General features: G+C 44.6%; 1 protein-coding gene and 1 non-coding gene across 9 annotated transcripts in view; both read left to right on the top strand.

Moving 5' to 3' along the window:
* The window catches only part of LOC110496134 (protein argonaute-4), a 38157-nt gene that overhangs the window by 1362 nt on the left and 22389 nt on the right, over window positions 1-14406 (top strand). For 3 of the 8 annotated variants that reach the window (XM_036952657.1, XM_021571844.2, XM_021571842.2), the window contains exons 2-8: window positions 2949-3132; window positions 3557-3677; window positions 6872-7050; window positions 12057-12193; window positions 12330-12464; window positions 13541-13628; window positions 13898-14045. In XM_036952657.1, coding sequence (XP_036808552.1) covers window positions 2949-3132; window positions 3557-3677; window positions 6872-7050; window positions 12057-12193; window positions 12330-12464; window positions 13541-13628; window positions 13898-14045 — 992 coding nt within the window. Of the gene's footprint in view, window positions 1-2948; window positions 3133-3556; window positions 3678-6871; window positions 7051-12056; window positions 12194-12329; window positions 12483-13540; window positions 13629-13897; window positions 14046-14406 lie in introns of all 8 variants that reach the window. The other 5 variants (XM_036952656.1, XM_021571841.2, XM_021571838.2 and 2 more) reach the window with 3 other exon arrangements.
* Window positions 14136-14214, top strand: LOC118941234. The gene has a single exon (XR_005037563.1). It is a non-coding gene; the product is annotated as a small nucleolar RNA SNORD35 (small nucleolar RNA).

Below are 14406 nucleotides of genomic sequence, written 5' to 3'. Positions count from 1 at the left end.
GGTATACTGGAAGGCTTCAATGATTGCTACAAAACGGAGGTTAACAATGTAACTTTGCTCCATGTTATAAAGAGCCTACTAGTTTAGTATGCAACCCCTTCACAGCTGCCATTCTGCTCACTATTTGTCTGTGCCAAATCGTCAAAAATGCCAAGTGATGGCCTTTCCAGAAATCATTGCAACACAGTACACCAAAATAACCTCCTCAGACATTATCAGCTGCATCTCCCTGGGCATCATCACATACAGTACAAGAAAGCTTGTTTATCATCACATACACACACGCATCACACGAAAGCTTGTTTAGGTAGAAAATGAAATTATCCTCCTGGGGGGAATTAGTTTTGCTGCAGAATGATCCATAAAAACCCACCATAAACAAAGGAAGAAATGTTGGACATAAAATATGCATTTCACAAGGTTGCTGCTATAAGTACAGCAGGTGGGCGTGTTCAGTAGGCTAACCTTAGTTGCTCGATAATCTGGGCCGAGCTGGGTACGAGCTATCCCGTTGTGAACGGCTGATGTGCCCCAGCAGTCCCCGGGCCCCTCTTCTCCACTGTGTAATCCAGGTGATTTACAGGTGACTGCACGTCCCTCACGGTCAATGGGGCGGCAGGGTAGCCTAGTGGTTAGAGCGTTGGACTAGTAACCGCAAGTTCATATCCCGAGCTGACAAGTTAAAAATCTGTCGTTCTGCCCCTGAACAGGCAGTTAACCCACTGTTCCTAGGCCGTCATTGAAAATAAGAATTTGTTCTTAACTGACTTGCCTAGTTAAATAAAGGTTTAAAAAAAATGTCATTACTGACTCATCAGCCCAGTGCATCATGTCTGCAGGTTTAAGCCCGTCCTCAGTCTCTCACCTGCACCAGACTAAAAGCATGGAGGCTTTATGGTCATTGGGCCTGTATGTTGACCATGACTGAAGGTGGTTTTGTATCTGTTACCACCACGAACCCTAACCTACTGCCGTTACCTGGAACTCCCAACCGTTAGGCCTAAGACTGTTGGCCACACTGTCACTCTTCAGACTTTTTTATGTCAATTTAGACAGTTAGTAGGTCAACAACCAGTGCTCCTTATTTTAAGCCGGGTATGCTCAGTAATTTACTCAGCTTTATCAAATAACCAGACAGCAGTTTTGGCAGTGGTCTGCTTTCTCTGATGGAATTCTCCTTTGGTGCAGTGCAACCACGGTAACCAATTGGCTTTTTTATTTTTTAGATTGTCCCTGATTGGATTTGATCACCTAAGAATCACAGTGTAGCCGCATTCTCACATCGTGACCATGTACAATGCACTCATTTGTGTGGGCAGTGGGCTTGATCAGGGGCAATTTGCCTGAAGTGCATGTGACAGCCAGCCAAGCCCTGCAGGTTGTTGCTGCAGACTTGAATCCATATTTGAGGTACCAGTATGAGACCCCCCATTCAGGGAGGGACCTGGTGTAGGTTTGAGGACAAGGAAGGGGTCCAGGCATATCACACAGTGACACACTGACAGCCCCTCTCAACCGCCTTGAGGCAGCAGCTGAGGGGGCTATATATAGATCCGGTGCTGTTTTTGGTGAAAGTGGGTGAGGTCGGGTTGACCCAACCTGACTGTTACACCTGCTGGGATCCCTCTCTCTGAACCTTACCTACAGCACATGCACACCTTTATACACACCGTGTATCCCTGTGGCTGTTGTCGTTGGTCCCGTCACAGTTACTATTACAGGGACGTGGTGTGAGAAGACTGGTGCGAGTGGAGTGTTTTAAGGAGGGGATGAGGACATGCATGGAGTGTGTTTTTAGGAAGCAGAGGACAAAAGCAGTAAGCGTTTCCCTCCCTCCCTTGCACCCAGCCTTAAATCATGATAAACTCAATTCTCCCCTTTCCCTCTCTATATGTTCTGAATCTTGAATGTCTAGGCCTAAGACAAACGTTTTTTAAGTGTCTACAGGGTAGGTAGGTTAAATTGGATAGTTCCCCCTATTTTGTAATAGAGTCTTTAACACCAAGGACAATTGAAATGTAAGACAAGTATACAATAGTGGTGCATCTCACTTCCCAACATCCACCCAAGTAATTGTCTCATTTTCATTGGCTGTATAAATTGCTAACTACATGCCTGTGAGTCAGTATTGGCGCTTGGTACAATAGGACTACACAATAAGTTGTGGGATATACACTGAATGTATGAGCCACATCCTGTATAAGATGGGTGGTGAGGCAGTGTTTGTGTTGTGTCTAGTGGTAATCCCCGCTGTCTCTGCAGACCCTCATCTGGCCTTGCTGCCGTCTGTCTGACGTGCTGCTCTTTGTCTGAGGCGGGCCCTGTGCGTCAGTCTATGTTCTGGCTTGAGTGGGGTCGGGGCTGGGTAGGGACATTTGTTTTCTCCTCTGTTGACCTATCTGGGTCGGAGGCCAGGGAGATGGATCAATAGGTGTGTTTTGTGTGCGGGTAGCCGTGACCTGTTGACGAGAGTTCATGTGGGAAACCGTGGCAAGGAATGTGATTTTACTGATTTCAGAAATTGATTCCGCAAATAGACCAACAACTCTAATAATGCAAAAAATAAATGGCAAACGCGTTCAACAATTTTTGTTGGTTAGCTTTGATGAATTTCTGAGCATCCTATCCATATAGCTTAGCTACCAATAATTGCACCCACCAGTGGTCACCGTGCTGCTTAGCCTCATTGCCAAAACAAACAAATTAGTCTGAGCCCTAAAGGCCTCTTAACTACTACTTACTTGTCCTTTCCTCTTAGTGCCATTTTAACAGGGTCTTATTTGTTAGAGCACACCGTAGCAGCAATTTTTGCTCCACAGACAAAACAAGCATTTCTTATTGAATAAGTTCAGGTAGCTCCTCACTGTTTGTCTGTTTTCTTCCATTTGGTACATAGTGAATACGAAATGAATGTATCAACCAACAAATGTGTGTGTTTCTGTGTTTGGACCCCCCTATAGGCCCGCCGGCCCCCACCTCCCTCTTCCAGCCCCCACGGAGGCCTGGCATGGGCACCGTGGGGAAGCCCATCCGCCTGCTGGCCAACCACTTCCAGGTGCAGATTCCCAAGATTGATGTCTATCACTACGATATCGACATCAAGCCTGAGAAACGGCCAAGGAGGGTTAACAGGTAAATACAACTGGGAAGGAGAGAAATGTCTCTTTTCGAGGAGAACTTGGAGGTGGAAATGGATTTTCAGAGAGAGGGCATGCTTAAGTTGATACTTTGAGGGTTGATTTTTGGGGGGGAGTTGAGGGAATGGAAGTGTGTATTTGTCAGTGAAACAAGTCGAACTCAAGTGAGTTGTACGTGTGAAAATAAAAATGGGTCTTTAACAGAGCAGCTGGTGGGAAGTTTTTTTTTTTTTAACCTTTTTAACTAAGTCTGTTAAGAACAATTTCCTGTTTACGATGACAACCTACCCCGGGCCAAACCCTATTTGAACAATTGAATGTATAGGGAAGGACAGTCAAAACTGCTCTTTTTGTAAGCAGTGCTGTCTGTGTGAATGCATTATCTGGCCAGCTCATGATTTCTCCCCCCTCTCTCACAGGGAGGTGGTGGACACCATGGTTCGCCACTTCAAGATGCAGATCTTTGGTGATCGACAACCGGGCTACGACGGGAAGAGAAACATGTACACGGCCCATCCACTACCCATCGGGAGAGACAGGGTAAGCAATCGTCTTTTAAGGTCTTAACGACTCTTAATGACTCTGGCACCTCTGGTTTTTGTGACCATGTAATGGGGCTGTTTCTACTTCCAAGCACCCCTATCAGTTCCTGAAAGAGTTTTGAATAGCCTCTGTTTCGATAGAACCACAGGATTGATTTGCCCCAAACTCGATTGTCATCATTTGTGTTTTCCAGTCCTTGACAAGTTTGTTTAATGTGTACAAAACATGAGGAACGCCTTCCGAATATGAAGTTTTGCCCTCCGAACAGCCTCAATTCGTCAGGGCATGGACTCTATAAGGTCCATGCCCTTTCCACAGAGATGCTGGCCCATGTTGACTCCAATGCTTCCCACAGTTATCAAGTTGGCTGTATTTGTTTGGGTGGTGGAACCATTCTAGATACACACAGGAAACTATTGAGCTTGAAAAACCCAGCAGCGTTGCAGTTCTTGACACACTCAAACCGGATTGCCTGGCACCTACAACCATACCCCATTCAAAGGCACTAAAATCTTTTGTCTTGCCCATTCACCCTCTGAATGGCACACGTACAGTGTGTTCGGAAAGTATTCAGACCCCTTCACTTTTAAGCACGTTTTTGTTACTTTACAGCCTTTTAATCTGTTTTATAATGAGTTTTTCCCCCTCGTCAAGGGGGACACACACAATACCCCATAATGACAGAGCAACCTTATTTACATAAGTATGTACTCTTTACTCAGTACTTTGTTGAAGCGCCTGAAGCAGCGATTACAGCGTCTTGGGTGTGACACTACATGCTTGGCACACCTGTATTTGGGGAGTTTCTCCCATTCTTCTCTTCAGATCCTCTCAAGCTCTGTCAGGTTGGATGGGGAGCATCGCTGCACAGCTATTTTCAGGTCTCCAGAGATGTTTGTTTGGGTTCAAGTTCGGGCTCTGGCTGGGACATTCAGAGACTTGTACCGAAGCCACTCCTGCGTTGTCTTGTCTGTGTGCTCCAATTTTATTTTTTATTTAACCTTTAACTAGGCAAGTCAGTTAAGAACAAATTCTTATTAACAATGACTGCCTAGGAACAGTGGGTTAACTACCTTGTTTAGGGGCAGAATGACAGATTTTTACCTTGTCAACTTGGGGATTCGATCTAGCAACCTTTCGGTTACTGGCCCAATGCACTAACCACTACGCTACCTGCTGCCTGTTGTAGAAATACTTCAATCAATGGAAACAGCTCAATTTTGAGTCTCATAGCAAATGGTCTGAATTACGTAAAAATGTTTTTGTTGAATAAAAAAAAAAAGCTGTTTTTACTTTGTCATTTTGGGACATTGTGTGTAGATTGATGAAGAAAAACAATTATTGTATCTATTCTATAATAAGGCCGTAACGTAACAAAATGCAGAAGAAGACAAAGGGTCTGAATAATTTCTGAATACACTGTAAGGTTTTGACAGTGCATGTCAGAGCAAAAACAAGCCATGATGTCAAAGGATTTGTCTTTAGACCTCAGAGACAGGAATGTGTCGAGGCACAGATCTGAGGAAGGGTACCAAAAAATGTCTGCAGCATTGAAGGTCCCCAAGAACACAGTGGCCTCCATCATTCTTAAATGGAAGATGTTTGGAACCACCAAGATTCTTCCTAGAGCTGGCCGCCCAGCCAAACTGAGCAATCGGGAGAAGGGCCTTGGTCAGGGAGGTGACCAAGAACTCGATGGTCACTCTGACAGCGCTGAAGAGTTCCTCTGTGTAGATGGTTGTACTTCCAGAAGGTTTTACCATCTCTGCATCACTCCACCAATCAGGTATTTATGGTAGAGTGGCCAGACGGAAGCCACTCCTCAGCAAAAGGCACATGACAGCCCGCTTGGAGTTTGCCAAAAGGCACCTAAAGACTCTCAGACCATGAGAAACAAGATTTTCTGGTCTGATGAAACCAAGATTGAGCTCTTTGGCCTGAATGCCAAGTGTCACGTCGGGAAGAAACCTGGCGGTGGCATCATGCTGTGGGGATGTTTTTCAGCGACTGGGAGACTAGTCAGGATCAAGGGAAAGATGAACAGAGCAAAGTAACGAAAACCTGCTCCAAAGCGCTCAGGACCTCAGATTGGGGCGACGGTTCACCTTCCAACAGGACAGCGACCCTAAGCACACAGTCAAGGCAACACGGGAGTGGCTTCGGCACAAGTATCAATGTTGTGGAGTGGCCCAGCCAGAGCCCGAACTTGAACCTGCTCAAACATCTCTGGAGACCTGAAAATAGCTATGCAGCGATACTCTCCATCCAACCTGACAGCTTTAGAGGATCTGCAAATTTTTTTTGCTTTGTCATTATGAGGTATTGTGTAGATTAGGAAAGAAGAAAATGTAATCCCATTTTGGAATAAGGCGTTAACGTAACAATGTGGGGAAAGTCAAGGGGTCTGAATACTTTCTGAATTCATAGGTAATTTCTTGCAAGGCTTAAATATCCTTTAACCTGTCTCCTCTTCAGCTACACTGATTTTTTATTTTATATATTTATTTATTTGTTTATTTATTTTGACCCCTTTTTCTCCCCAATTTCGTGGTATCCAATTGTTGTAGTAGCTACTATCTTGTCTCATTGCTACAACTCCCGTACGGGCTCGGGAGAGACGAAGGCTGAATGTCATGCGTCCTCCGATACACAACCCAACCAGCCGTACTGCTTCTTAACACAGCGCGCATCCAACCCGGAAGCCAGCCGCACCAATGTGTCAGAGGCTACACCGTGCACCTGGCAACCTTGGCTAGCGCGCACTGCGCCCGGCCCGCCACAGGAGTCGCTGGTGCGCGATGAGACAAGGAGATCCCTACCGACCAATCCCTCCCTAACCCGGACAACGCTAGGCCAATTGTGCGTCGCCCCACGGACCTCCCGGTCGCGGCCGGTTACGACAGAGCCTGGGCGCGAACCCAGGGACTCTGCTGGCGCTGCAGTACAGCGCCCTTAACCACTGCGCCACCCGGGAGGCCAGCTACACTGATTTTGAAGTGGATTTAAAAAGTTACATCAATAAGGGATCATAGCTTTCACCTGGATGCACCTGGTCAGTCTGTTATGGAAAGAGCAAGTGTTCTTCATGTTTTGTACACTCAGGGTGGTTTGAAGCATATCACAAATGTGTTTATTTGTGGCTTTCCTTGCTTTTCAACCATTTCCTAACACCCTGCCCTCTCCCTGTCTAGGTGGATCTGGAAGTAACTCTGCCGGGGGAGGGTAAGGACCAGACGTTCAAGGTGTCTCTGCAGTGGGTGTCAGTGGTGAGCCTGCAGATGCTCCTGGAGGCCTTGTCAGGCCACAACGAGGTCCCCGAGGACTCTGTTCAGGCCCTGGATGTCATCACCCGCCACCTGCCTTCCATGAGGTAAACATGGCTTACACTATACATTTGCCAAGCTACAGAGTCAAAATTGGCTATAATGTGAGAAATATGAATACAATAATGTGTTTTTGTCTTAATTTAAGGTTAGTCATTAGTAGGGCTGTTGCGGTGGCCGTGTTACTGGCAGTCATGGCTGTAGTAAAATTCAACGTGAGCGTTGAGTCACACTATTCTCCTCTTATGCACTCTGGACATGCGTTGGTAGTACCCAACTCGCTAACGATCATCAGGACGCTAATGGCCTGGTACTCCTTGTCCCTCTGACCACTGACATCAATGCAAATGAAATCGAAAATAACATCAACCACATCAAAACAGTATTGTGTTCACACACAAGCTCTAATATGTGTATGGGTGTTTAAAATTAATCACCACCTTAGAAAACACTGTGTATGTATGTATGTATGTATATATATATATATATATATATATATGTGTGTGTGTGTGTTTATTTTAATGCTGGGTGATATATATATCACTCAGCATTAAAATAAACGTCCTCTCATTGTCAACTGTGTTTATTTTCAGCAAACTTAACGTGTAAATATTTGTATGAACATAACAAGATTCAACAACTGAGACATAAACTGAACAAGTTCCACAGACGTGACTAATTGAAATGGAATGATGTGTCCCTGAACAAAGGGGGGTGGTCAAAATCAAAATTAACACTCAGTATCTGGTGTGGACTGCACCAGATTTGCCTGTTCTTGCTGTGAGATGTTACCCCACTCTTCCACCAAGGCACGTGCAAGTTCCCGGACATTTCGGGGGGGGGGGGGGGGGGCAGGTGGCATGGCCCTAGCCCTAGCTCTCACCCTCCGATCCAACAGGTCCCAGACGTGCTCAATGGGATTGAGATCCGGTCTCTTCGCTGGCCATGGCACCGAACGAGCAGTACGGTTGGTGGCATTGTCATGCTGGAGGGTCATGTCAGAATGAGCCTGCAGGAAAGGTACCACATGAGGGGGAAGGATGTACAGTGTTGAGATTGCCTGCAATGACAACAAGCTCAGTCCGACAATGCTGTGACACACCACCCCAAACCATTACAGACCCTCCACATCGATCCCGTTCCAGAGGACAGGCCTCGGTGTAACGCTCATTCCTTTGACGATAAACGTGAATCTGACCATCCCCCCCTGGTGAGACAAAACAGCGTCTCGTCAGTGAAGAGCACATTTTGACAGTCCTGTCTGGTCCAGCGACGGTGGGTTTGTGCCCATAGGCAATGTTGCCAGTGATGTCTGGTGAGGACCTGCCTTACAACTAGAGGTCGACCGATTATGATTTTTCAACGCCGATACCGATTTATTGGAGGACCAAAAAAAGCCGATACCGATTTATTGGAGGACCAAAAAAAGCCGATACCGATTTATTGGAGGACCAAAAAAAGCCGATACCGATTTATTGGAGGACCAAAAAAAGCCGATACCGATTATTGGAGGACCAAAAAAAGCCGATACCGATTATTGGAGGACCAAAAAAAGCCGATACCGATTATTGGAGGACCAAAAAAAGCCGATACCGATTAATCTGCCTTTTTTTTTTTTTTTGAATTTTCTTTTGAATTGTTTCTTGTAATAATGACAATTACAACAATACTAAATGAACACTTATTTTAACTTAATATAATACACCAATAATCAATTTAGCCTCAAATAAATAATGAAACATGTTCAATTTGGTTTAAATAATGCAAATACAAAGTGTTGGAGAAGAAAGTAAAAGTGCAATATGTGCCATGTAAAAAAGTTGTAGTTATTATAGGAATTATAGGACTATTTCTCTCGATACCATTTGTATTTCATATACCTTTCACTATTGGATGTTGTAATAGGTATTTTAGTATTGCCAGCCTAATCTCGGGAGTTGATAGGCTTGAAGTCATAAACAGCGCAATGCTTGAAGCACAGCGAAGAGCAATGCTTGAAGCACAGCGAAGAGCAATGCTTGAAGCACAGCGAAGAGCAATGCTTGAAGCACAGCGAAGAGCTGCTGGCAAACGCAGTAAATTTCTGTTTGAATGAATGCTTACGAGCCTGCTGCTGCCTACCACTGCTCAGTCAGACTGCTCTATCAAATCATAGACTTAATTATAACATAATAACACGCAGAATTACGAGCCTTCGGTCATTAATATGGTCAAATCCGGAAACTATAATTTCGAAAACCAACCGTTTATTCTTTCAGTGAAATACGGAACCGTTCCATATTTTATTTAACTGGTGGCATCCCTAAGTTTAAATATTGCTGTTACTTTGCACAACCTTCAATGTTATGTCATAATTATGTACAATTCTGGCAAATTAATTACGGTCTTTGTTAGGAAGAATTGGTCATCACACAGTTCACAACGAGCCCGGCGGCCCAAACTGCTGCATATACCCCGACTGTTGTGCAGAACGCAAGAGAAGTGACACAATTTCCCTAGTTAAAATAAATTCATGTTAGCAGGCTATATTAACTAAATATGGTTTAAAAATATATACTTGTTTATTGATTTAGGGCAGTAGCCTCTTATGTGATAGTGATGGCTATTTAAAAGTGTGATGACCTTGAGATAGAAGCTGTTTTTTAGTCTCTCGGTCCCAGCTTTGATGCACCTCTACTGGCCTCACTTTCTGGATGATAGTGGGGTGAACAGGCAGTGGCTTGGGTGGTTGTCCTTGATGATCTTTTTGGCCTCCCTGTGACATCGGGTGCCGTAGGTGTCCTGGAGGGCAGGTAGTTTGCCCCCGGTGATACGTTGGGCAAGCTTTTTTGGTACTTGCTCAAGTCATCAATAGCCTATCATTGCATCATGCTGCCCATATCTTCTGATTTCTAAGTCATTCTAAGGTTTGTATCATTCATAATTAAAGTTGCCAAATAACTCTAAATCTAGTGTATAGGACCTGTTTCAAATGATCACTTTTATGCTCAACTTAGCCACTTGATATGCACACACGCTCCGGAATGGTTAAAAGCGTTCCTTCCTATTTTATTCAGTTCAGTTATATTCTTATAAAATCACAAGATAATGGCACGGGACTTAAGCATATCTTGTCTGCTAAATTAACAAGCCTACAGCCAAAGAAGGCATGGCGCATAGCAACTCCTTCTGTTCATCTGAAATACATTTTTCTTCAAATCATGTTTCTTTTGACCTGCCTAAAATATACAGAACAAGAATATAAACGCAACATGCGATGTGTTTGTCCAATGTTTCATGAGCTGAAATAAGATCCCAGAAATGTTCCAGTCACATACAAAAGTTATTTCTCTAAGATGTTGTGCACATTTGTTTACATCCCTGTTTATGAGCATTTCTCCTTTGCCAAGATACTCTGTCCAACTGACAGGTGTGGCATATCAAGAAGCTGATTAAGCAGCAGGATCACCTTGTGCTGGGGAAAATAAAAGGCCCCTTTAAAATGTGCAGTTATGCCACACTACACAATGTCACAGATGTTTTGAGGGATACTGACTGTAGGAATGTCCACCAGTACTGTTGCAAGACAATTTAGTGTTCATTTCTCTCCCATAAGCAGTCTCCAATGTTGTTTTAGAGAATTTTCACCTGCTGCGTCGTCTGAGATCAGCCACCCGGACAGCTGATGAAACTGTGGGTTTGCACAAATGGTCAGAAACCGTCTCAGGGAAACTCATCTGCAAGCTTGTAGTCCTCACCAGGATCTTGACTGTAGTTCAGCCTTGTAACCGTCTTCAGTGGGCAAATGCTCCCCTTCAATGGCCACTGGCACGCTGGAGAAGTGTGCTTTTCACAGATGAATCCCGGTTTCAACTGTACCGGGCAGATGGCATCGTGTGGGTGAGCAGTTTGCTCATGTCAACATTGTGATCAATGCCCCATGGAGGCGGTGGGGTTATGGTATGGGCAGGCATAAGCCACGGACAACAAACAGAATTGCATTTCATCAATGGCAATGTGAATGCACAGAGATACTGTGACCAGATCCTGAGGCCCATTGTCGTGCCATTCATCCGCCGCCATCGCCCCATGTTTCAGCATGATAATGCACAGCCCCATGTCGCAAGAATATTTACAGAATTTCTGGAAGCTGAAAATGTCCCCGTTCTTCCATGTCCTGCATACTCACCAGACGTGTCACCCGTTGAGCATGTTCGGGATGCTCTGGATCGACGTGCTCAACAGCGTGGTCACGTTCCCGCCGATATCTAGCCATTGAAGAGGAGTGGGACAACCGTGCCACAATCAACAGCCTGATCAACTCTATGCGAAGGAGATGTCACACTGCATGAGGCAAATGGTGGTCACATCAGATATGGAATGCTTTTCTGATCCACGCCGACAGATTCATATCTGTATTCCCAGTCATGTGAAATCCATAGATTAGGGCCTAATTAATGTATTTCAACTGACTGATTTCCGTTATATGAACTGTAACGCAGTACAATCTTAAATTGTTGCATGCTTCATTTATATTTTTGTTCAGTGTAAATAAAGGGTTGTGATTGTGTGTTGTAAGTGATTTATTCAACTTTTTAAAAAATGTAGATGTTCCAAAGGCGGCGCCTCAGCGGCTTGGAGATGTTAAACATGTCTGTTAATTAACCGGTCAATTACCGTGAGATCGACAGTCTTTTGTATGACTTAACCGGTTGACAAAATGTCATGACCGCCATGGCCCTAGGCATTAGGCACATGGCTTTTATAACATGGCCCTATAATATCTCTCTTATCATACTATCAGTTGTTGTTCATGGCATTGTTACTGCTTGGTATCCTATATCAAATAGCTTTGCCTATATAGACAGTGAATAACTCTATGCCCTGTTACCATACAAAATGACCAAACAAGTAACTCTGCCTATTGAGTTATTCCATAAGAACAAAAGTGAGATGTTTTTTTTCCCCCCCCCAGAGGGAACTTACGTTGTGTCATAAAGATCTCTCGCAGAATAATCTTGTCTGGCATTTATTTATTTAGCTCCTAACGGACTGTCCATGTGGCTGTTTCCAGGTACACCCCAGTGGGGCGTTCCTTCTTCTCCCCTCCGGAGGGCTACTACCACCCCCTGGGCGGAGGGAGGGAGGTGTGGTTCGGCTTCCATCAGTCGGTCCGTCCTGCCATGTGGAACATGATGCTCAACATCGATGGTAAGAGCAGTAGTCAATACATTGACTCAAAAAAAATCCCAGGCTGTGTGCTTGTACATTTTGTTTTGGAGTACTATAACATAGATCGATGGTTTCTTTGGTCATGAACCCTACATTTTCTTTGCCCCCCCCACAGTCTCCGCCACTGCTTTCTACCGTGCCCAGCCCGTGATTGAGTTCATGTGCGAGGTGCTCGACATCCAGAACATCAACGAGCAGACCAAGCCACTCACCGACTCCCAACGCGTCAAGTTCACCAAGGAGATCCGAGGTGGGTGGGGACCTGCAGGTCAGACCAATGTTTTTACCATGTTTCTACACACCAAGTCTGCATCTGAAATGGCACCCTATAGATGTGTTAGCTGACAACGTCACGAAAACTATGCGCACGCTTCAATGGGGCAGAAGGCTCTGTGTTGTTGTGATTCTGGATGGCCAGATGGCTAGCAACAATGACAAGAAGCTGCCATGTGGGGTATCGTAGGTGTCTCGTTTCAGATAATTGTATATTTCTCTTGATACAATGTCTTGTTTTGACTGATGTCACGTCTATGCAAATATGGCAAAAATTCGCTAGCTATTCAACAACTGTAACGATGTATTTGAGACAAGTGCTCATTGTGCAAATATAAGTTTGTTTTCAATAAATATTGGGAGACTAAATCTAGTTTACATGTTGTCAACAGTCTAAGCCAACCCCGTCTGTTTTGCCCCATAGTTGTGCACGCATCGGTTTTGTTGCTAAGCAACCAAGCAGTCTATTCACTATATAATGCACTGCTTATGGGTCCTGGTCAAAAGTAGTGCACTACATAGGGAAGGGTGACATTTCGGAGGTGAACCACACCTTATTAGATAGCATCCACCCACCCAGACAATTGTAGTGTACCTCAGGGTTGTGTGTCAAGTCCATTTCAATTCAGGAAGCTTAAGAATTGTGAAGAATCTTTACTGAAAATAAATGACCCTTTTTATAACTCTTTTTATAACTTTCAATGGATATGAATTGAGATGGATTTGACACCCATCTGCGATGTACACCCATAATCTGCACTGTGGGCTGAATCCTAACGTGAGATATGCGTGCTTGACACTAACTTACTGTAACTTTTGTTGTAAACCATGCATTGCTGTGAATGGGTTTGAGTTATGCACAGCAATAGTAAGTTCGAGTTAGGCCATTTTGACAGTCAGATGGAGTGACTCGCCAACTGTCTACATTTTCAATGTCAATGATGCCTAAATGTCTCTTCAAACTCCACTCGTTATATCTCCCCCGTCTTCGTCTCTGGCCGTATTTTGATGTGCTCTTCTGGGTGTTTCTATGCGTATGTTTTTCGCTCCCAGGTCTGAAAGTTGAGGTCACCCACTGTGGTCAGATGAAGAGGAAGTATCGCGTGTGCAATGTCACTCGCCGCCCCGCCAGCCACCAAACGTAAGTGCTGCACTCGTCGCTACACATTCCAGTTAGCGGCTTTCACATGTCCCTGCGGCCCTAGCTGTCCTACGTGACTTTTCTCTTCTGATTTTATTTTATTTTAAAAAAAAAATTCTATCAGCCCATGCTAAAATACAAACCGTCTCTATCTCTTGACGCAGAAAATCCATGACGAGATGCTTTGCTCTTTCCTTTTTATTTTGCTGTTTTGGTTTATTAATACGATCTGTTGGTATGTATTATGCCCTTGTCTGCCTGTTGCTCAGGTTCCCCTTACAGCTGGAGAATGGCCAGGCCATGGAGTGTACCGTGGCTCAGTACTTCAAGCAGAAGTACAGCCTACAGCTGAAATACCCCCACCTGCCCTGCCTACAAGTGGGGCAGGAACAGAAGCACACCTACCTACCCCTGGAGGTAAGAGAGTGGCTCTAAAAGACACACACACACACACACACTCTACAAATGAACTCCTACTGTATGTATAGAGTGCACTCAAGATATCGCTGCAAGTTTCTCTCACGGTGGTCTTCCAAGCGTTCGTGGCTTTGACGAAATTGCCTGAAGGCATCACTGATGCACTCTGTGCACCTATGCATTGTTGGGAAAAAAAAGGAAGGGTTTGGGACGTAGGCATGGTCAGACTTTAGTTTCCAGTTTACTGCAGTTCATTAGGCACCAAATGGACGGAAACGAGAGTACCTATCCCATAAGAAACAATCCTTTTTCATGTTTCTCCATTACTTGAATACGGCGTTATTCAGTAACTAACTATTCT

The sequence above is a fragment of the Oncorhynchus mykiss genome, chromosome 18, assembly GCF_013265735.2.
Source record: "Oncorhynchus mykiss isolate Arlee chromosome 18, USDA_OmykA_1.1, whole genome shotgun sequence".
Taxonomy (NCBI): domain Eukaryota; kingdom Metazoa; phylum Chordata; class Actinopteri; order Salmoniformes; family Salmonidae; genus Oncorhynchus; species Oncorhynchus mykiss.
Note: the sequence above shows the minus strand (reverse complement) of the source record. Positions and strands in the feature narration are given on the sequence as shown.